Source organism: Mesoplodon mirus (genome assembly GCF_964341445.2).
Source record: "Mesoplodon mirus genome assembly, chromosome: 5".
Lineage (NCBI taxonomy): Eukaryota > Metazoa > Chordata > Mammalia > Artiodactyla > Ziphiidae > Mesoplodon > Mesoplodon mirus.
The window spans coordinates 57,143,651-57,165,139 of NC_138980.1; the positions used below are offsets into that span (position 1 = coordinate 57,143,651).

Below are 21,489 nucleotides of genomic sequence, written 5' to 3' on the forward strand. Positions count from 1 at the left end.
CATGTCTATTGTCAGGTTTCCCAATGTTTGGGCTAGTCTCATCCCTTTTCATTTCCATGTCACGGTCTGATTTCATTCATGTAAAGAAAAACAGGCCAAAGCATAGAGTTTATATGAAGGGCCTACTAGGCCCCCAAATTACATGAAAGTTAATGACCTGCTTTTTCAGGATCAGAATTTTACTTGTTGAATAAAGAAGCAAAATACAGAACAACAAATACTGTATGATCCCATTAAAAGAAAGATATATCTTTGTATTTATGCATCTATATACATGTAAATATTTATTCAAATAAGTCTAGAATTCTAGAGCGACCAAACTATTACCACTGGTTACCTCTGGCATATGGGAATGGGGCAGAATGCAGGACAGTGGGAAAGTCTATGTATGTGCATGGGAGGAGCTATGTGGCAGATACCATCACATTTTACTTCTTCATTTATTTATTTATTTTTACAGTAGGCTTTTTTTTTTTTAAACATCAGCAAAAGTCACATCAGAATAAGGAAGGAATGAGAATTTACTTTGGGGTGCAGCAGGCTCCCTACCAGTCTCTCCTCTTCTGTCTCTGGTGGCTGCCATTACCCTCAGAGCACAGCAGAGCCAACCCAAGGCAGACCAAATCCTCTCTTCTGTGTTTCAGACACTTTAATGGTTGGCTTTCAGCTCTTGGAAACATGACTTTAAATGGCAGCCCCCAAATTCAAGCCAACACATCAACTGCAAGCAAATCCGAGTCAGCTGTTGGCCCCTTGAAACTGTGTGGGGCAGAGTGAAACTCCAGAGCAAAAGGAAAATGCAACCACTATCCCTTGCACCTGGGAACCAGCTAGATTCTATCCCTTGCACCTGGGAACCAGCTAGATTCCCAGCCTTCTCATCTCCCCAGGAGAGGGCGTCAGGGCGGAGACAGAGGGAAGCAGCGGGGAAGGAGGTGAGCCATGTCCAACAGAGCCCTATGGTGATCAGAGGCTTTCCTTCAGGTTTCAGCTTTACTGACCCCCAGTGACATTTCCATGAGCCTGCTTCTCAAGGTGCACTCACTGCAGGAACATCTTCTCAGCCAAGAGTAGTAGCTGCATGGAATCTGATGATGATTGAGTGCTTATTAGGTATGTGTCCATCACTATGCCCACAAAACTCTATGCAGGGGTTTCTACTGTTGTCCTCATCTTACAGGTAGAGAATTAGAGGTCCACAGGTGAGAAATGACTTGAGTTCACACAGCCAGTGGTGGCATTAGAACCCACCCCATCCAGTCTGACCCCCAGCCTGTACTCTTTTTTTTTTTTTTTTTTTTTTTTTTTTTTTGCGGTACGCGGGCCTCTCACTGTTGTGGCCTCTCCCGTTGCGGAGCACAGGCTCCGGACGCGCAGGCTCAGCGGCCATGGCTCACGGGCCCAGCCGCTCCGCGGCACGTGGGATCCTCCCGGACCGGGGCACGAACCCGTGTCCCCTGCATCGGCAGGCGGACCCTCAACCACTGCGCCACCAGGGAAGCCCCCCAGCCTGTACTCTTAACTTCTAAACTCTAAAACAGGGCACCATGACTAGGTGATTCCAGAGTGAATGGGCTTGGCCGCCCAGTGGGGTGATAAGAAACATCCACTGGAATCGGACAGATCCCCACTTGTCCCTGGACAAGTCACTTCCCCCTTTTGAGCCTGGATATCCACATCTGTAAAACGGGAAAATACCTTTGTCTCAAGGTTGTACTGAAAATTAGAAATGGGATATGGAGAGAACCTACTACCAGCCCAAGCACTGAGGCACCCAATAAAAAGCAGCCATAGTTATCATCATCACCACCACCTGCAGTGGGGCGTTCCTTTCACTTCTCTCCCTAACGAGCCAGCACGCAGGCCGAAAAACTCCTGGTGGGGACTAGGACAAGATCTACCCTGGCGCCTGCTCTAAACGGTGAGTGGAAGGGGCTGGAAAGGAGTCGTCCTTGTAAGCACCCTACTCTGCACCTGTCCTGTGTGGTGCCGAGCGCTGCCCCTTCTTTCTGACCCCATGGCCGCCTCCCTAGTCCAGGCCTTGTTCCTTCAAGGATCCTGGCGTCTAGCTGTACTCCTCTCCAGTCTGTGCTGCACACAGCAACCAGCGAGACCCCTCGCTCTCCAGCCTAAGAACCTCCCCATCTCCTTAGTGCAGCCCACCCCACTCTGGCCCCCTGAGGAGTCACTGACTCCTCTGACATTGCCATCTCCCTTCTCCACAACACCTGCCCCCATGACAATTCTGCGCCTTTGCACTTGCTGTGCGCTTGCCAGGAATGCCCTCCCCGTCACACTCTCCCCATCACACCCCCTTCCCTTGATGGACTGTCACTCCTCTGAGGCCCCACTCGAATCCTCTGGTTAGCTTCCCAGAATCCCACCCCACACCCAGAGTTAGAGAACCCCTCCTCTGCTTCACTGGCACTTTGTTCCTCAGTTGTCAATTAGCGTGCTTTAGGGAAAATTAAGATGACTTCCTGCTTTACAAATCTGTCTTCTCTACTGTCTTTTCCTCCCTAGGCTAGGGTCTGGGCTTACTCGCCACACCCTCTCCCTGGAGCTGGCACAGCGGCTAGCACACAGTTGGTGCTTAGTAAATGTTATCAGCATAAATAAAGACCATCTGTGTCTCAGTAAAAGGAAAATCTAATTATCAGAGTGATTCACAGGTAGATAGGCGGCTAGTGAGCTCCCTGTCATTGGGGCAGTGTAAGCTAGACTACAGGATCAGGAAGGAGTGGAGGCTTGGATGTGAAGTCATTGGTGGTTTGGATTCCTAAAGATACAAACTGGGGACGAGTTTTCCTGGAATCAGCTGGAAGTGCAAGTTACTAATAGAGACCCTCCACCCAGGAGATTCTGATGCTGCAGGTTTGGGATGGGCCAGAAATCTGTCTTAAAACACCTCCAGGTAATTTTGAAGCATTTCAAAATTTGGGAACTGCTGAACTTCGTGACCTTTGAGGCCATTTGTGTGTGATGGCCCTTCGTAAACTGTGAAGTGTTGTCCACGAGTCTTGGCTCCAGGTGTTACCCGAACTCTGAGATGGGGGAATTGAAGCGGCTGGGGCTACAGCTCCTCAGACTCTGGGAGGTTGCGGACCCAGCCCTGGGCCACCCTGTTGAAGCTGGGTCTAAGGCGGAGGAGTTCCAAGCCACTGGTGAGCTTCGGGACGAAGGGGGTGCCTGCCCTTGGAATGGTTTCCCCCACCAGGGCTCCTCCAAAGGGCACTGGTGTCCTGGGGAGAGAAGAGCAGCAGGGGAGGAAGGCAGTGTGGGAAAGGGTGGCACAACAGACCTGTGGGTCGCCACGGGCAGCCCCCTCCCCTCCTCTCTCTGGGCCTCAGTTTCCCTGCTGCTCAGCAAGGTTTTGTACTGTCTTTAACAGGTTTCTCCAGCTCTGCCTATTCTCAAATCTGCCCCTAGTGGGGATGGCTTCTTGCTTTGAAATAGGAGTGAGGTTTTCAGTGAGAACTGGCTTGTCCTGGCAAAACTCTAGGTTCCTGTTAAGGAAGGTCCAGGAGGGAGTAGAATTGGAACAGAGTTTTTCCCTCCTCTTGTCATCTCCCCTTAAAACAATATGTCACAGACTGGAGAGAGAAAGGAGGGTTAGAAAGAACACTGAGAATCAGAGACTACAGATTACCACAGAGACATGCCACTTCTCACCCATAGACTGGCAAGAATAAGTGATTTGGTAATGGGGCAAAGTTAGGGAGGCGGTGGGGCAAAACCTCACTCATATACTGCTGGTTGGAGAGTAAATTGGTGTTGCTCCCTTGGAGGGCAATTTGGCAGGATCTTTTTTTTTTTTTTTTTGCGGTACGAGGGCCTCTCACCGTTGTGGCCCCTCCCACCGCGGAGCACAGGCTCCGGACGCGCAGGCCCAGCGGCCATGGCTCACGGGCCCAGCCGCTCCGCGGCACGTGGGATCCTCCCGGACCGAGGCACGAACCCGTGTCCCCTGCATCGGCAGGCGGACTCTCAACCACTGCGCCACCAGGGAAGCCCCCGGCAGGATCTTTTAAACCTGAGAATGTGCAAATTCTGTCAACCAGCAACTCTACCTGTAAGCATATGGCTTAGGGAAGCGCATGAACAAGGAAGCAGATATGAGCAGCAATTAGTGACAGGCCAGCAACAAGCCATATGCCCACTGGCAGAGGAATGGATAAGATAAATATAGTATATTCACATGGCAGAGTACTATGTAGCAACTTAAAAGGAATGAAAAGAGATATAGGTATTAGAAAGAGGAGACTGAAAAGCATAATGTTGAGTGAAAAAAGCAAGCAAGTTACAGGATGAAATACAAAGTAGCAAAACACACACACACATGCACACCAAAAAATGCTACATCCCCATAGGTATGTAGCTGCTGGTAGAGAATATTCTCTTGTAGAGAATGTTCTGAAAACATACATACCAACCTGACAACAGTGTTACCTTTGGGAAGGGAGCTGGGATTGGAGCATGGGGAACAAAGTGGCCCTACCTTTATTTGAAGTCGCCTAGGGTTTTTTTTAAGATAATATAAATACATGATTTTCAAACTATTTTTTAATTTTAAGAGAATAAAAAGCATTGCTCATTTAGTGTTTTCCCTGCAGCCTGGGACCAATGGAGAGAGGGGAATGCCTGCTCTGGGGTAAAAAGGCAAACCTTGGGCCAGGGCCTGGGTTCCAGCCAGGACAGTGTTTCTGCCTGGACCACCACAGCTGTGATGGCAACAGCCAGGCCCCGCAGGAACAGGCTGGGCTGTTTCCAAGTCAAGCAGGCCTCACGGTTGGGCCCTTGATCAGGATCCCAGAGCCCTGGATCCTGAGCACAGCTTGGCCACCAACACTACAGTTCCTTCTCTCTCTGCCTCAGTTTCCTTTTCTATCCCAGGAGGGGTCTGGGCTCAGAGGTCCCTAAGACCCTCCTTATTTTGGTGGGAACATGCCTCAGCCTGTCAGAGCTGAGGCATGAGATGGATGGGTCTGCGACCTGAATGTCAGTTGAGGGTTTTAAATAGCTGGACAGGCAGGGTCTGAGGGCCCCAGGAGGAGAGACAGCACAGTCCTGCCTGGCAGGAAACCCCAAAATGTCTGCCAACGGTTCGTGGTTCACACGAGGCCTGTTGGGCCCATTCTTCCCATCATGGTCCTCCCTGGCTCTCAGCTGTTTGAGGGCAGTCACATCCCTCCTGAGCAGTCTCTTTTCAAGGCCCATCACCCCCAGTTCCTTCAGCCCTTCCTCAGAGGGCTTGGTCTCCAGGCCTAGCAAGACAGACACAGTCTCCATGTGTGGTCTGAGCAGGTGCCAGAAGAGCTGGACTGTGGCTTCCTCCCTGTGGACCCTCCACTTTCTCACTTAATCCAGCCCAAGCCAGAGGAGCATTTTCCACAAATAGCAGCAGACTAAGGAAGCCAACTGAAATGCAGTTGAAATGCATCCCCCAGCCCAAAGCCTTCCTTCCTGCCAAGCTCCTGTCCTGACTGCTGTGATTTGTTTTCAGGCCCCCCAGGGCAGGATGTTAAATCTGTCCCTTTTAAGTTCTCCCCTGTTGGCTTTTCCAGCCATCATTTCAACTTGTAAATAATAATAATAATAATGGCAGCTACTATTTATTGAGAGCTTATCACTTGCCAGAAATTTTGCCTAAGGCCTCTCATGCCATCCTCACGACCATCTTATGAAGCAGGTACTATAACAGTCTCATTTTACAGGTGGAGAAAGGGAGGCCCAGAGAGGTTAAGCCACTTGCCCAAGGTCACACAGCCAGGGGTGGAGATTGCATTAAGCCCTTGTCGAGGGCCCACGTGCTAAACGCTATGAGCCACTGCTTTGTGGCTCTCACCTCTGGTGTCCAACATTTCACTGCCACTCCCCACAGTGGTACAGCCTCAATATCACTTTCTAGGCCTCTTCCAGACCACTGATGAAAGTGATGAAAACACTGAGCTGGCCTAGGACTAGTGAGATCTGGGGCCCCCACCCAGGGAAGGACTCGCACCTTGATGTCCATCAAGGAGATGGTACACAGCAGTGATGGAGAATAAGCAACTGGACTCTGGAGTCAGACAAAACCAGACTTGGATCCCAGCCCTGCCACTGCTTCCTTGCTTTGTGATTTTGGGCAGGTTGTTGATAATCCTCTTCTCCAGCAGAATAGGAAAACCTGTGGCACCTGCCCCACCCTGTTGTGGAGGAGAATCCAGCAAGATGTGTGCCACATTCACCCATTTATTCCCTGTACATTTATTGAGCACTAGTTAGTTGTGCTAAGGCAAGAGCTCTACTGAGTTTTAGCAGGGGCTCCATAAATGTATATAAGGCATTGGGGGTAGAGCCCGGCCTATAGAAAGCGCTCAGGAGATGCAGCTACTGCTGCGGTTGTGACTGGCTCCAGTGCATCCTCCCTCCAGGTCTCTCCCTAAGCAGCCCGCCTCGTCTTACTTGTTGAAATTCCGATACTCCGCCAGGCTGGGGGTGTGACTTCCGCCTTCGCCCAGGTAGTCCTGGTAGCTGACGAACTCCTGCCATGGGCAGCTGTAGCCCTTGGGGATGGCCGTGTGGTTGAACTTCTCGGGAGGGACGCCCTTCAGTGGCTCGGCATAGCCTAGGGGGTGGAGCATGGCACGTGGGAGGCGGGCGAGCGGGACGCCTGGGTTCCTTTTAACCTTGCCGCCATGCCCCGCTGCAGACACTGTTTGGGGGGGCTAGGAAAGGGGAGTTGGGGGAGGGGGTGGAATGTGATGCTAAAGTTGCTCCAGCAAAGAGGACCCTTCCCCATCCCTGGAAACAAGGAGCAGAGGAATTGCAAGTTGGGGCGCAGACTCTAGTCTTGCCTCGGACCCTGGCTGGCTCTGTGACCTTGGCACATTGCTGCGCTACTCTGGGCTTGTGTTGGGTCTTTGGAGTGGGGTGAGTGTGTGTGTGTGTGTGTGTGTGTGTGTGCGTGTGTGTGTTGGGAAGGAGGTGGACTAGACGCTCTCTGGATGCTCTTCCTGCCCCACCGTGGAGCTCGCCCACGCTACGGTCCCCTGGTCCTGGGATGCAGTCAGGCCACTTACCTGGCGCCAGGGCACTGGGGCTGTGGACACTCACTGGCCGGGCGGCTGTGGGCTGGGCATCGTCAGGGCCCCTGGGCCCTGAGGTTGGGAAGATGTGGAGCTCAGAGCGGTAATTCTGCCTCTCGGAGCTGTTGGCAACCTAGGCACAGGGGCTGGAGCTCAGAAGTAGTGGACCGGGGAATCTGAGCTGCCTGGCCCCTTCCCCCAGGCTTCCGCCACTTCGGGGTCTCTGTGCACGCTCACCGTCCCAGGTTCCGCTGTTCCAGTCACCTTCTCCTTGGCGCTTCCTGCCACGAGCTGGGGGGAGGGGAGGGGCAAATAAACCGCAGGAAGGCTTAGCGGGGCAGGAGGTCAGGGTTCTCCCTCCACTAAAAAAAAAAGGCAGGGGGTGGTGGGAGGTCATAATCCTAGAGCCCACCTCCCAGGGATGTTTTGGGGGGAGGATGAGTTGATAGTGTAGAGCGCTAAACCCTGGAACAGAGAAGTGCTCTTATATACGTTAGTTGCTATTATAGTATTGACCCTGGGCATATAATACTTAACCTCTCTGAGCCACAGTTTCCTTTTCTGTAAAGTGGAGATGATGATAATAATATCACCCTCTGATCATTAAATGAGATGATGCATGCAAACTGCTTAGCTAGTACCGTTATAAGCACGTAGCAAAGGTAGGTGTTTTGTCATTTTTATTATTCTGCCACATCGATCCCTCTCATCATCTCCTGTTTCATCCAGAAATTGAGTGGAGTAGGGTGAAAGTCCCCTGAGTTCATTAGAAGTACCTGAAACTGCCTGCCACCTTTGTGAAGCCGGAGGACAAGCCATTCTTGCCTCCCTTCTCTACCAGCTGACTGTCTGGTGGCCTTTGCCTTCTTCCAGTGGGAAAGAGAGGACGGCATTCTGCATTTTCCATCTTAGATCAAGCTCAAGTCTAATCTAAATCCTGCTTGCTGCACATTCAGCCCAGAGCACCTGACTATTCTTCTGCACTTTTTGTAGGAGCCAGAGTCCCTTCACTCCATGGGTCATCCTGTCCGATCCACTTTATGTATTGTATCTGGGGAAAGGTGCCTGAAGAACTAACCCTTTTCTAGGATCACCCAGCAAGGCAGAGGTCAATCTGATGGCAATATCACAGCCGTCCCCGGCTGGAACTTGAGGGACCCCCCCATAGAGGGCAGAGGTCCTATCTGGCTCATTGCTTGGCTCTAGGCTAACGATTGGCCCTCTCTGGGCCTCAGTTTCCCTGTGAACACAATGGAGGCTTACTCACCGCACGCGGGCTGGCTGCAAACTCAAAGGTGAATTTCTGCACGCGGCGCTGTCTCTTCTGGAAGAGGAGGGATCCTCGGTTGTTACGCAGTGATAGCTCTTCCATCATCAAGTCCTGGGGCACGCTCAGCTTCTTGCCCAGGTCCAGCAAAGGGACTGCCCAGAGAGACCAGAGGGAGTTCTTACTACCAAACCCTCAGGGCACTCCGGGTTGCTGCCTCTAAGGGGACCTCCGCACAGCACCGTCCGCTGTGTATGAGAGTGCCGATTTTGCCCTACACTTGCTGACCCTGGGTGTCATTATTCTTAGGAATCTTTGCCCACCCAATGGGCGGAAATGACTCCTCTGAGTTTAATTAGCATGTGTTTGACACTCAGTGAAATTGAGCATCATTTCAGATGTTCTTTGGCCGGATATGTTTATTCCATGCATTTCCCATGCAGCTCTTTACCCATAGTGGTGGAGGTAGTGAGTAATGATCAGATCCTAGGTATCTTTTAAAGGTAGGCCATGGGTGTGGGATGTGAGAGACAGAGAGAGAGAGAGAGGTGTGGGACATAAAGGCAAGGTTTCTGGCCTGAGCCGCTGGGAGGATGGAGTAGCCGCTCTGAGATGGGAAGGCTGGAGGAGGAGGAGGTGTGAGGAAAGACCAGGCATTCCGTTCTAGACATGTCTTCTTTTAATGTTAAAATAGCCTTTTATTATTATAAAAACAGCATATATGTGCATTGAAGAAAGTTAGAAAATATAGACATAAAAGAAAAGAAGGGCTTCCCTGGTGGCGCAGTGGTTGAGAGTCCGCCTGCCGATGCAGGGGACACGGGTTCGTGCCCCGGTCTGGGAGGATCCCACATGCCCGCGGAGAGGCTGGGCCCGCGAGCCATGGCCGCTGAGCCTGCGCGTCCGGAGCCTGTGCTCCGCAACGGGAGAGGCCACAACAGTGAGAGGCCCGCGTACCGCAAAAAAAATAAAGAAAGAAAGAAAAGAAAAACACCATTTTCTACCATCCGGAGGTTGCCACTACTAACACCTTAGTGTATATCCTTTCCTGTCTTTTTCACTGACTATGTATTCATATGTGACTTTTTAACCAAAATGAAATCATAGCACAGCTGCTTTGTAACTTGCTTTTATCAGTTAAAGATCTCCACCTTTCCAAGTGAATGAATGTTTTTTAAATATAATGCCTAGTCTATATTCAAACTCCCCTAATTGTCTCCAAAACCGAGCATAACATTTGAAGAGCCTTGTAGGCATCCCAGCAGAGATGCCGAGGAGGGAGCTGGATATATGAGTCTAGTGTTCATGGGAGAAAACTGACCTGGACATAAAAATTGGGGCATCAGGAAGTACAATGATATTTGCTGTTGTTGTTTTTTAATGAAGACTGTCCCGTTTATTTCTTTTCTCATAGTTAGGACCAGTCATTATAGCCATGTAGACGGATTCCAGGGCTGATGACCGTCCTTAGTAGATTGGTAGCCCATCCATATCCTTGGTGCTTTCCCCACCAGCAAAACACATAATTTTATGTTGGCGCCACAAGGGAAGACTTTTGGAAGAAAGGAGTGTCAGCATGGTGAGGACGTTGGTAGGAGAGGGATATGTATGGGCAGCACGGGCAGACTTGTCATCTCTACAATCAAACACACATAGGTTCATATTCCAGCTCTCTGAATGGTGTTTGGAGCCTGAGATCACCTAGGATATGAGAATGGATAAAGAGATCCAAAGACTGAGCCCCGGGGCCTCCAACATTTAGGCTGAGGAGATGAGCCCCAGCCCTGGAGCCTGGGAGAAAACACCCAGCATGTTAGGAGGAAATCTAAAGACTGTGGTGTCCTAGAACCAAACGATGAAAGCGTATCAGGGAAGATGGACTGATCAACGGAGTCAAATGTTGCTGACATGTCAAGTAAGAGGAGGGCTGAAAACTGACCATTGTATTTAGTGACATGGGGTTATTATTGGCAAACTCCGCAAAAGCAGTTCCTGTGGAGTATTGGGGTGTGAAAGTCTTATTGGACAGGGTTCGAGAGAAGAGGACAGAGGAACAGTTTAACACAACACAAGGAAGCAATGAGCCAAATCTAGGATGTGGGACATTCTACAGGGCAGGTGGCCCAGTGTCTTCAAAGGAGTGAATGACATGGGAAAAAAGGAGGAGGGGGCAGTGTGTTAGATTAAAGGAGATTTAAGAGACATAGCTACCAAATAAAAACAAGGGCCCTTGAGGGTACAGTTATTATGCTAAGTGAAATAAGTCAGATAGAGAAAGACAAATGCCATATGATTTCACTTATATGCGGAATATAAAAACAAACAAACATAAACCAAAATAAATGATCAAACCAAACCAAACATCAGCACACATGTAGATACAGAGAACAGAGTAGTGGTTCCCAGAAGGGAATGGGGGTCGCGGGGGAGGGTGAAATGGGTAAAGGGGATCAACTGTATGATGAAGGATAGAAACTAAATTTTTGGTGGTGAGCATGCTGTAGTGTATACAGAAGTAGAAACATAATTTTGTACACATGAAACTATCAATATATAACGTTAAATATGAACCAATGCTACCTCAGTTAAAAAGTGGCTCTTATTTGGATCCCCGTTAACAAACTAGAAAATTGGAGAAAGGTGACTATAGGACTGGTTATTAGATAGTACTAAATCAACATTTAATTTTGTTCAGTGTGTTAGTATCTTTGTGGCATGTAAGGAAATGTCCTTTTTATTACTTTCTGTGAAGTATTTGGGGGATGAAATGACATGCTCTTTGGGATTTGCTCTGGACCCCAGGAATAAAAGGAGGGCCACAGGGATTTGCACTCTCAACTTTTGTGTGTGTGTGTGTGTGTGTAAGTTGGTAATAAAATGTGAAAAAGAGAGAAAGAGAGGAGGGAAGTATAGACAGCTGCTTTGAGGAGGTGTGCTCTGAAGGACCATGGCTGGGGACAGCTGTGGAAGCAAGAGTGGTTTGCTTGCTTGTTGGTTTGCTTACTTCCTTGCTTGTCTTTAAAGAGGGAGGAATAATAGCATGTTTGTTAGCTGATGAGGAAATCTGACGATGCAATAAGGAGAAGGGAGAATTACTGAAGGAATGTCTTGAGCAGGAGAGAGGGCAGGGCGGGTGTTCAGTGCCCAGCAAGAGGGGTTGGCTTCATACAGTGCAAGGAGAGCTCATCTATGATATCAGGAAGGAAAACTGAGAACAGGGACACAGATGCAAACAAGTGGACAGATGTGGAGGCGGGAGCTTGCAGAAGTTCTCTTTTAGCCACTTTACTTTTCTCGGTGAAATATGAAGCAAGGTCATTATCTGAGAATGAAGGTGGGGGAGGAGGTATTGGAGGTTTGAGAAGAGAGGTTGCTAAAGTTATCTCAGAGAACAGTAGGGGAGAGTGAATGGGTCAGGGCTGGGTGATGTGGTCCCCAGGCAACACTGAGGGCCATTCAGGTGCTGTGATTCATCCCATTCAATGGAATCCTAAACGGCCTTTTAAAAAAGAGGCTGATGTTTCTTTCAGCAAATATAGAGACAGCACCTTCTACATGTTAGGATCAGAAAGAAATCCACTGTAGATTAAAAGGGGGGAAAAGGAAATTTCAGAAGAATCTGTATTCTAAGATCCCACTCATATATTTTTAAAAATAAGCACATGTTGGGCTTCCCTGGTGACGCAGTGGTTGAGAGTCCGCCTGCCGATGCAGGGGACGTGGGTTCGTGCCCCGGTCCGGGAGGATCCCACATGCCGCGGAGCAGCTGGGCCCGTGAGCCATGGCCGCTGAGCCTGCGCGTCTGGAGCCTGTGCTCCGCGACGGGAGAGGCCACAGCAGTGAGAGGCCCGCGTACCGCGAAAAAAAAAAAAAAAAAAAAAAAAAGCACGTTTATGTATGCATTGAAAAATCTGCAAGGAGATATGCCAAATATTGGCAGCGACAATTTGGGGACCTAGGAAGGAGGCGGGCTGGAAATTGTTTGCATTGTTTTTGTTTTTGAACAAGAAAATGTACTGCATACTTAAACAGATGAAAGACCATTTATACCTAAATACATAATAAAAGTCCCCTGGCATCATATTCTCAAATGCTGTTCAGATGAACTGAGCTCAATATTTAAAAAAAAAAAAAAAAAAAAAGCTATAGATAAAACCTATTTGACTAAGCAATTCCACTTCTAGGCATTCATCCTCGGGCAGAAAAGTTGAATAAACATGCCTAAAGATATACATACAAGGATGTTTACTGCAGTGACTTTTCGAATTGTGAAAACTGGGAATCAGTCTTGCCGTGCATGCTGCCCAGATGCCCTTTATCCGTGACTAACAGCTCACAGCTGCCACCTCTACAGAGAACTGCCCCGGTGAGTAGAGGCTGCAACAGCCCCCTTGCTGAAGATGAGATGAATTCTGTAGGGCAATTAATTTATGCTTTGGAGCCCACATCCTTACTTAGCAATTTCCTCTGCCGGATTGTGCTTTTGTCACTTCCCTTCTCCTAGGAGTGCGAGCTCAACAAGTCACTTGTTTGGGAATCCTCAGGCTCGACTCCTAAGGGTCCCAACGTGGGCTGAGCCTTCATGGCCTCCCTTAGGGGATGTGTGTGTATAAATATATATAATATCTTATATGCTGGGGGAGTGAGGGGAGGGGAGGGGTGAGGTAAGTCATACTAGGATGGAAAGAAGTCTGTGGTGTGTTGCTAAGTGAAAAAAATTTAAGAAGATGAACACAGTGTATAGTATTTAGCTCGTGTGTGTGTTTATATAAATATGTTTATATATGAACAGAAGAAGGATTTACACAAAATTGTTAACAGTGGTTATCTCCAGATGGTTTTGTTATGAGGAACTTTCACATTCAAAGTCATTCATGTCTGCTTTGTCTGAATATTCTATAAAATGAATGTTTTATTTATATAACCTGTGGTAAAGGAGCAGTTTTGGAGACAGAGATCTGGGGTCAAATCTCAGTTCTACCACCTACTATATATGTGACTTCCTAGCTTCTCTGACCCCTGTTTTCTCATCTGCAAGATGGGTGTGATCGTATCTAACTTACAGAGTTGTTGTGAGGGTTATATATATAACGAAAGGTACAAATGCTCTTAGCACAGTATCTGAGACATAGTGAGCGCACAATAACGGTGTTTTATTATTATTATTATTTTACAATGGCTATCTTTCGGCGGTGACACCATGAGATTTTTTCCTTTCTACTTTTCTTTAGTTTCAAAATTGTCCTTAATTAATACCTTAGCAATCGTCAACAATTCATGTATTTCCAGTCTGGTGTAAATGTTGTGTATCAGTATTTGGGGGTCTGTAATTAATTAATTACTTAGACAAGAGAAAAGAAAATGCATTGCCTGATTCTTCTAGTTAGAGCATCGGTACCTCACAAAGCTTGTGTATTTCAGCACAGAAAATCATGGAATAAAAAAAAAAATGACACCAACAAAAGGAGGCAAGAACACACAAAACAAGTTAAAAGTACGACTCACACATAAAGTCATACACATGATTAAATACTTCCTATAACACTGAAGGAGGTAAAAGCGCAGCAATGGCCTTAGACAGGGGTTTGTCAGAGCTTGGTTCACTTCCCACTTGCATCAGAATCACCTGGGTACTTGGCTAAAAGGCTAATGTATGGCCTCCTCCCCAGGTCCCCTGAATTCGAATTCCTGGGGGTTGATGCTGGGAATCTGTATTTTTAACCAATAACGCCATGTCACTGCGATTCACAGTGAAGTCTGAGAGTCCTGACTTAGCTAAATTTGTTTTTAAAATATTTGAAATGCTCTAAAGTAGGCCAAATCAACAGACTCCAAAATATATGCCAAGAGGTCTTATAAAGTTGATCATCATGTATTTTAGATGGTTTATGCATTGGATGAATGTGCTTTTAAGTGAAATGGTTTGAGTCAGATCGGGCAGCCTATTCCTGCCCCCCTGCCCCGCTCTCCCCTGACCCCTTGTCTCTTGCCATGGGGGCTCGGGGAGACCGCCCAGTTAAAACAAGCAGGGGCAATCTGTGGGACGCTTGGGCCATTGTTAGGGTTGAATCTGGGACCAGAGCCCTTAAAGCTCCATTTGGGGCTGAGGAAAGGACTTAGGTGGGGGCAGGACCCAGTCTAGGGCACTCAACCTCAGCCCTTGGGGGTGCGGGCGTCAGGACAAGGCCCTTCCCAGTGCTTTGGGAAGCTTCCCAGCCCAGGCGGCAGATTCTACAGGTCGGTCTCGAACTCACACCTGTTTGCCCAGGCCTGGGGCTAGCAGGCACGTGTGGCTGCAGCCTGGGAGCAAGAAAGCATGGGATCTGAGGAACACTCAAGGGCTGGGTCAGCCTTACCTGGTTCAGTGAGGTCTCCCATGGTAGTCATTACTGGCCCCTTCTGCTCCTTGGGGATCATCCTGTGGAGGAGAGACTGCCACAAATGGTCCAGGCTACCTCCGTTCCTCCCCAGACCTCCCAATCCTTGGTGTACCCAACCCCAGCCCTGCGCAGCCTTGGCCCACCCCAAAGTCTCAGTCAAGGGTGTCTGAGCCGGAAAGAGGAGGCTGAGGTCCACGGAAGAAAAAGGAGATGCTCAAGGTCACACAAATGTGCTTCCTTGATGCTAGGGAAGCACACACTCATTGTGGGTAGTTTCTGGGACATTAGGAGAAGGGGAGGCAAGGGTCTCCGACTGTTGCTGTCCACTGACTCAAGTGAGCGCTAATCAGAGGCTGAAAGGGGTTGGAGGTTGAAGTCGGGGAGAGGAGCATGGGTGGTTAGGCTGAAGCTGCACTGGGGTCTGCGAGCTGCGCCCCTCCTGTCCTCAGGACTCGGCTCTGAGGCTTGAGGGCGCAGGCTGGTCCAAGGACACTGAAAACAACCATCAGCCCCCTTCCTACCCCCGTCCTTCAGCTCACTTACATGGTGTTCTTTTCTCCCTCGCTCCTTCTCTCCCTCTTCCTCCATCCCCCCATTTGCATCTTATGGCGTGTCCCAGGAATCTTGGAGGTGATTTACAAATAAAATGAGGTCCAAAGCCCCAGAGAAGCCCTGCAGGCCCCAAGTCCAGATCCCCTAACTCGCCCCCAGGAGAGAAGGCAAAGTCCTTGAGCCTCCTGACGGCCTTACCAACCCTTGTGCCCCTCTGCTTTGCTTCCAGGATTTTCTATATTTCTTCTTTTAGAAAGACAATCTGCCTCCATCTGTGACCCTGACGCCCATACCCAGCCCCAGGGTCAGTGGGCGCTGAGCTGGGCGGCCTGGATTCTAATCGGTGTCCCCGACTCTCTCGGTAACTGTGAGCAAGTAGCTCTCCTGTACCCTGAGGACACCGGGCTACACCATGGGTATCCATGCATGTGCTTCAGGGCACACACGAACCCCCTCAAACTGCATGCAAACATGAGCACACATGCATGCCTTGGGGGTGATGCCCACGAGCTGGTGGACAGTGCTCCAACTGGGACCACTTAGGGTTCCACAGTCCCCGGATCTGTTTCTTGACAAACACTCTCCTTACAGAAATTCACAGACATTGGGAAGGACCCCCCCCCCCTCATTTTATAGACAGGGACCCTGCTTCCCTCTATTGCTGAAAGATCTTGGAGTCCTGAGCAGAGCCATTACCTACCCCAACTTTGAATCCTAGCCACCCCCTCTCCATTTAACCCAGAGTAACCCAGAGCTTAGAATCCCTCCCTTCCCAACTCAGGATCCAGGCTTCCACGAGGCCCCACCCTCCCCGGACCCCCTTGGGCCCTTCCTCTGCTTGGGGGAAGGGGCTCTGGGAATTGGCTCCCCCCCACTGCCCACTCCCCACAGCGCCTTGAGCTCCCCTTGAGTCCTGGTACCTGAGAGATGGAACCACAGTGGGCAGGAGGGAGTGTCAGACCCTCAGATTAACACCTCTGTCGGGGAAGCTGAGAGTTGAGTGGTCGGTGTCTGTGCAGGCGGTCGTCAGTGAGCTGGGTGTGCCTTGCCTCTGGCTTCGGCCTCAGCTGACAAGAGTTGTCCTTGCCTTGTTGTGGCTCATAGCCTTATTTCGGGCTGCAACAGGATCCAGGGACAGATGCTAAAAGCACCAGGCCCCAGGGAAGACAGGTGCCCCGGCAGCAGGCCCTTGCAAACAGAAGGCCTTGCACACGTACAATACACATACATATGCACACACCAAAGTCACCTGGAAACGCTGAGTGAGTCACCGGTCCCCTGAGCTTGCAAATTGTATCCTTAGGGCCTAGATCGGGGCCTGGTAGGAACTCAGTAGATATTTGTTGAATGAATGATTGAATAGGTAGATTGATGAATGAATGAATTGTCCCCCAGTAACTTTGTTTGACTTGTTCATTCCTCCTTTCCTTTCTTCCTCTGCTTCCTTCCTTCCTCCCTTCTTCCCTCCCTCCACCTTCTCACATTCTCTGAGCCTCTCTCTATGGACTGAAAATAAATAAGGCAGGGCTCTGTCCTCAAGGAGCTCAGCCAGGCCTGTGTCAGACCTGTAAACAGCCTTTGCGACGCATCACGGGAAATGCTCTGGGAGGGCCAGGGAAGGGTGCCACCAGCTCGGCCTGGGGGTGGGGAAGGCCTCCCAGAGGAGGAGACATTTGAGCTGGGCCTTGAAGTCTGAGTGGGAGCTCACAGGCAGAGAGGGGCACGGGCACTGCAGGCTGAGGCCATGTCACACATAGGATGTGAGGGACCAGCGAGGAGAGCTAGAACTGGGGGCTGGGGTGGTGCTGAGAGATGAGGCCAGGCAGGTGGACAAGGGCCAGATCACAGCAGGCTTTTCAAAAGTACAGTGTATCTTACAAAGTGCTGTTGGAGTTTAAGGCGGTGGAATGGAGCAGTCACGTGGTCATTTTCCAAAGATATCTCTGGCTGCCCTGTGCAAAGTAGGTTGGCAGGAGTTAGCCTTCAGGCAGGAGGATTTCACTGTGGTCAGGTGAGACCTGGGAGTGGCTGGACTAGGGAGGTGACAGAGGGCATGGAGAGGAGGAGAGGGGCTTCAGGCGTATTTGAGGAATCACCAGGTCCCAGTTAGAGACTGGATGTGGGAGGTGAGGAAAGGGCTGCTCCCGTTTCTGGATTGCATCATTCAAGGAAAAAAATGGTGAGGAGTGGGGGGTGGGGTGCAGCTTGGAGTTGGGGGCAGAGACTGAGTTCAGTTTGGGGTGAAATTGGTTTGGCGTGTCTGGGCACCAGGATCACCAGTAGGCAGGGGGATACTGTGCTCAGGAGAGGTTCCTGCTGAAGATAAAGATTGAGTCAGAAGTGCACTAACCACTACCAGGGAAGGGTGGGACCAGCAGGGATGCTCCGGGTTCAGGTCAAGGAGCTCCTGTACCTGTGTGCTGGATAGACTGTCCAAGGGCATATCTCTTGAGAAGAAGCCTGGACTCTGCTGTGGACCGCCTGAACTCAGCTTCCTGCCCGTCAGAGTCCTTTGCCCAGCCTCTGTGGGGCCTGAGCTTTTAGAGAGGAAGGTGAGGAATGTTGGCCTCACCTGGGAGTGGGGCCCCAATCCCCTTCTCTGGGCAAAGGACGCCCCCATCAGGAGAGGAGCACTCCTGATGGTCTGGGTCCTGAGTTCTCTAGGGTTGCCTGGACTCTGACGTTACCTCTCATAGGGGCTCCTCCTCCTGTCTGAAGCCCCAACCTGCCATCAGGAAGCAGCCCCAGAGCACTGGGCCCTGATGCAACTTGGCCCTGGCCACTCCAGTGACAGTGTCCTGTGGTCAGGGCCTGGGCAATACCACCTTGAGACATCACCTCACCAACTCACTCATTACACAGATCGGGAAGCTGAGGCCTGGAGAAGGAGTGGGTTTACCCAGGGTCACCCAGCTAGTAGATGATAGGACCAGAACTTCAACCCAGGGACTTCTTCTATGGCCCAGAGTGTTTTCATTGTTCCCCATCTCTGCTCATGATTGCTACTTCCCAAGCTCCCATCCCATGTGTATCAAACATTCTCACCCACCCAGCATCCCATGGATTGTTTCATGGTTGGGGAAAAGGGAAGGGCTTTAGACATAGCTGAAAATGACAGAGGAGACAGAAAGATGCAGGAAGCATTTATTGAGGGCCAGAGCTGAATTCTACAGGAGGCAAAAGGCAGGACACAGGCAATTTCTAGTGGGTTAGAGGAGAGGACTGGGGGAGAAGGAAGTTACAGGGAGAGAACAGCCAGACAGAACTGTAGCTTCCCAAGGCTGCCTTCTGCTGGCTCTTTGAGGGAAATGCAGGTAGAAGTGGATTTTCTCTGCCACTGCATCAACCAGTGGCCTGATAGCGTCTTTTCTCTGAAAGAGGCCCTTAGCCCCAGCCTCCCATGCTACAAGGGTCCCTGAAGCAGGTGGGGACTTCAGTAATGTGATCACTCATCACTGACAAGTTGGAGCACCCTCTCATCTTCCTACCAACAGGGCCTATGTTCCCAATCTTTAGGCCCTGGGAATCCTTTCGGATCAGTCCTTTATTCCAAAGCACCCCACCCTCACCCTGACTCCCATCCTAACCCCAGCTTGCCCTAGCCTCACTTAGGGGTTCCAGGTCTAAATCACCCTGAGGGATGGGTAAGTCTCCTCCTAACCCCAAAATCACCCTCTGTCCCTCATCTTTAGCAACATCCTGGTATCCTTTCACTTACATACATACCTTTGATCCTTAGCCAATTCCAGGCACCCCCCCCCCCGCCCCCCACACACTTAGTTTCCTGAAACTGATATTCTGAACCTCTAGAGGGCACCACCAGCCAACTCTGGAAACTGTAGGACTGAGGCACATTCCTCCCTGTGTCCCTCCTGGGAATTGGAATCAGAGTCACTACAGCCTAAGGGACAGGCTAGGGCCTACAGCCAGGCTCCCCAAGGTCACTGGGCACCAGACACTGGCTAGGCCAGAGTGTGATGGGAAAGAGATGAGGCAGAACAGGGCCCCCTCATCTGGGCACAGTATGGATGCTGGGGCCTGAAACTGAAGAGTGGAGTACTCCCTAAGGAACCAGAAACACAGGCAGACTCTGATCTAACCCCTCACTCACCCACCCAAGCTCATCTCCCCAGCCAATCCTCCAGCACTACTCTCCCTCCCTTCCTAATACTGTGGAATGCATTTCAGGACTGGAAGAGCCCCAGAGGTCATCTGAGCCAATCCATTCCCTACTAGAATCTCCTCTATGCATCCTGGCCACTGCTTGCATACCACCCATAACAAAGAACTCTTTGCCTCCCTCTTTCCAAATGGGCAACCTCAAACTCAGGGCTACCAGGTAAAGCCAGAGGATAGCAGATAGCTCCATATCAACTCTTCTCTGCCCGGCTCAGCTTTGCGCCCAGAGCCTGCCATGAAAGGGCCCGGAAGGGATAGATGGGTTGGAGACACCTATAGCATCATTCCTGGAGACCCTGGGAAGCCTGAATTGGGCTGGAGAAAAGCCTGAGAGGGATCTGAGAGGAGGAATATTCCCTCCTCTTCTCTCCAGAGAAGCCAGCAGGGCACCTTGAGCTGGCCTGGGAGACCCTCTCTAAAGGTCACCGTGGTAAAAATAGAGCTTGTCTGGGAAGGGATGGAAAACAGCTGCTCCTGCCTGGGACTTGGTGCCAGGGAGGCAGATGGTCAAGCCAGGGCCTGGACAAGAAACTCAGGCGTAGGATGCTCTGAACACACCCCTCATTTACCAGACTCCAGAGATCAGAGCCAGCAAGGGGGGGAAGAGTATGGAACCCTGCAAAGCAGCAAGTCTAGGGGTCCATACATACAACATCCTGCCTCGTCCAAGGCACTAGTGTGTGTGTACTGATAGAAGGGGTAATTTAGAAGTTTGGAGACTGCCTTGGCCAAAGCTCTATTAAACAGATGGGAAAGCTGAGGAGCAGAGGAAGGGTCTTTCCCACAATGACTGAATGACAGAGCAAGGGCTAGAACCCAAGCTTGGATCACCACCCCACCCCCAAGCCCAGAGCTCTCCTCCCCTGACCCCTTATCTCTGGGGCTATCAAAGAGGCCAGACCCTTGGGGACATGGTGCTGGGATCTCCCAAGCCCAACGACACTTCTTCTGGCTCGGCTCTCCCGGGGCAGGGATGGGGTGTGGGCGGGGAAGCCTTTAGGTGGTGCAGGAGGCCTCCGTGGGTAGGCTGCCACGCTTGAGCCTCAGGCTGCCGTTCCACCCGCGGGGACAGATGTTGTAGCCCAGGATGCCGGGCGACTTAGCCCCAGAGTCCTCGGAGTCGAGGGACACATCGGAGTCCGTGGGCGAGCGGCGGTAGGGGAAGGGCCTGGGCGGCGCGGGCAGCGGGCTCCGGGGACTGGCGCAGGGCGAGGGCCCGGCTGGCAGTGGGCTCCGGGGGATGGGAGCGAACGTTGCCCCGGGGTCCGCGGCCTGGCCGGGTCGGGACGGCAGGGGCGAGCGCATGCGCGGCGGCGGCGGCGGCGGTGGCAGAGCTCTCGGCGGGGAGAAGGGCCGAAGGCTCTCAGCGCCCGCCGGCCGCGGGGAGGCGCTCTTGCGCCGGGCCGCGTTGATGATGTTTCGCGCCAGAAGCGCCTGCAGCTGGCGGCTGGGGGGCCGCGCCTCGGCCTCAGGTCGCAGAGGGGATACGGAGCGCTCGCTCCACGAGGGGGACATAGGCGGCGGCGGTGGCGGCGGCGGCGGCGGCGGCAGCGGCGGGGGGCTGCTCAAGCTGCTCCCGCGGCCCGGCTCCCACGGCCCCGGGCTCACCCAGCCGTCCAGGCTGCTGGGGGGCCGGGACGCGCCCGGCGTCCAGGGCGGGGAGGTGGGCAGGCTTTCTCGGCGGTCCTGGGGAGAGAACAAAGAGGGTGGGGGCAGGCGTTAGTGCTGGGCTCCTCTATGCTGGGGTTTCAGAAGGGACCGAGTTGGCTGTGTCCGTGGTACAGAGTCGGGAAGCCAGCGACCAAAGTCAGGTAGTGCCTGCAGAAAAACGCAGGTGCCCCAACTTTCATCTTTCAGGTGCTTGAACGAGCCCACGCTGCCTGCCCCTGCGCTTAGCAGGGAGGCAGATGACTGGCGGTTTAAGAATGCTCGCTTTGGAGACAGACCCCTTTGTTTACTGAATGAACTTGGGCAAGTTGCTTCAGCAAAAGAAGCAACTCGAAGCCCCTGGGTTGCAGTTTCCTCCTCTGTGAAATGGGAGTAT

At 51.3% G+C, this 21,489-nt stretch overlaps 2 protein-coding genes across 8 annotated transcripts in view; both read right to left on the minus strand.

Moving 5' to 3' along the window:
- Positions 1-3,073: 3,073 nt before the first annotated feature.
- MYOZ3 (myozenin 3) lies at positions 3,074-14,751 on the minus strand (the record flags this gene model as incomplete). Its single annotated transcript, XM_082622022.1, has 6 exons — positions 3,074-3,242; positions 6,445-6,607; positions 7,062-7,200; positions 7,299-7,358; positions 8,335-8,489; positions 14,691-14,751. The coding sequence occupies 6 exons, from the start codon at positions 14,749-14,751 to the stop codon at positions 3,074-3,076; spliced, it is 747 nt and encodes a 248-aa protein (XP_082478148.1).
- Positions 14,752-18,396: 3,645 nt separating this feature from the next.
- The window catches only part of SYNPO (synaptopodin), a 54,770-nt gene continuing 51,677 nt past the window's right edge, over positions 18,397-21,489 (minus strand). For all 7 annotated transcript variants that reach the window (XM_082622252.1, XM_082622250.1, XM_082622251.1 and 4 more), the window contains one exon: positions 18,397-21,131. In XM_082622252.1, the coding sequence (XP_082478378.1) occupies positions 20,442-21,131 (690 nt within the window). In that variant the 3' untranslated portion in view covers positions 18,397-20,441. The remainder of the gene's footprint in view (positions 21,132-21,489) is intronic.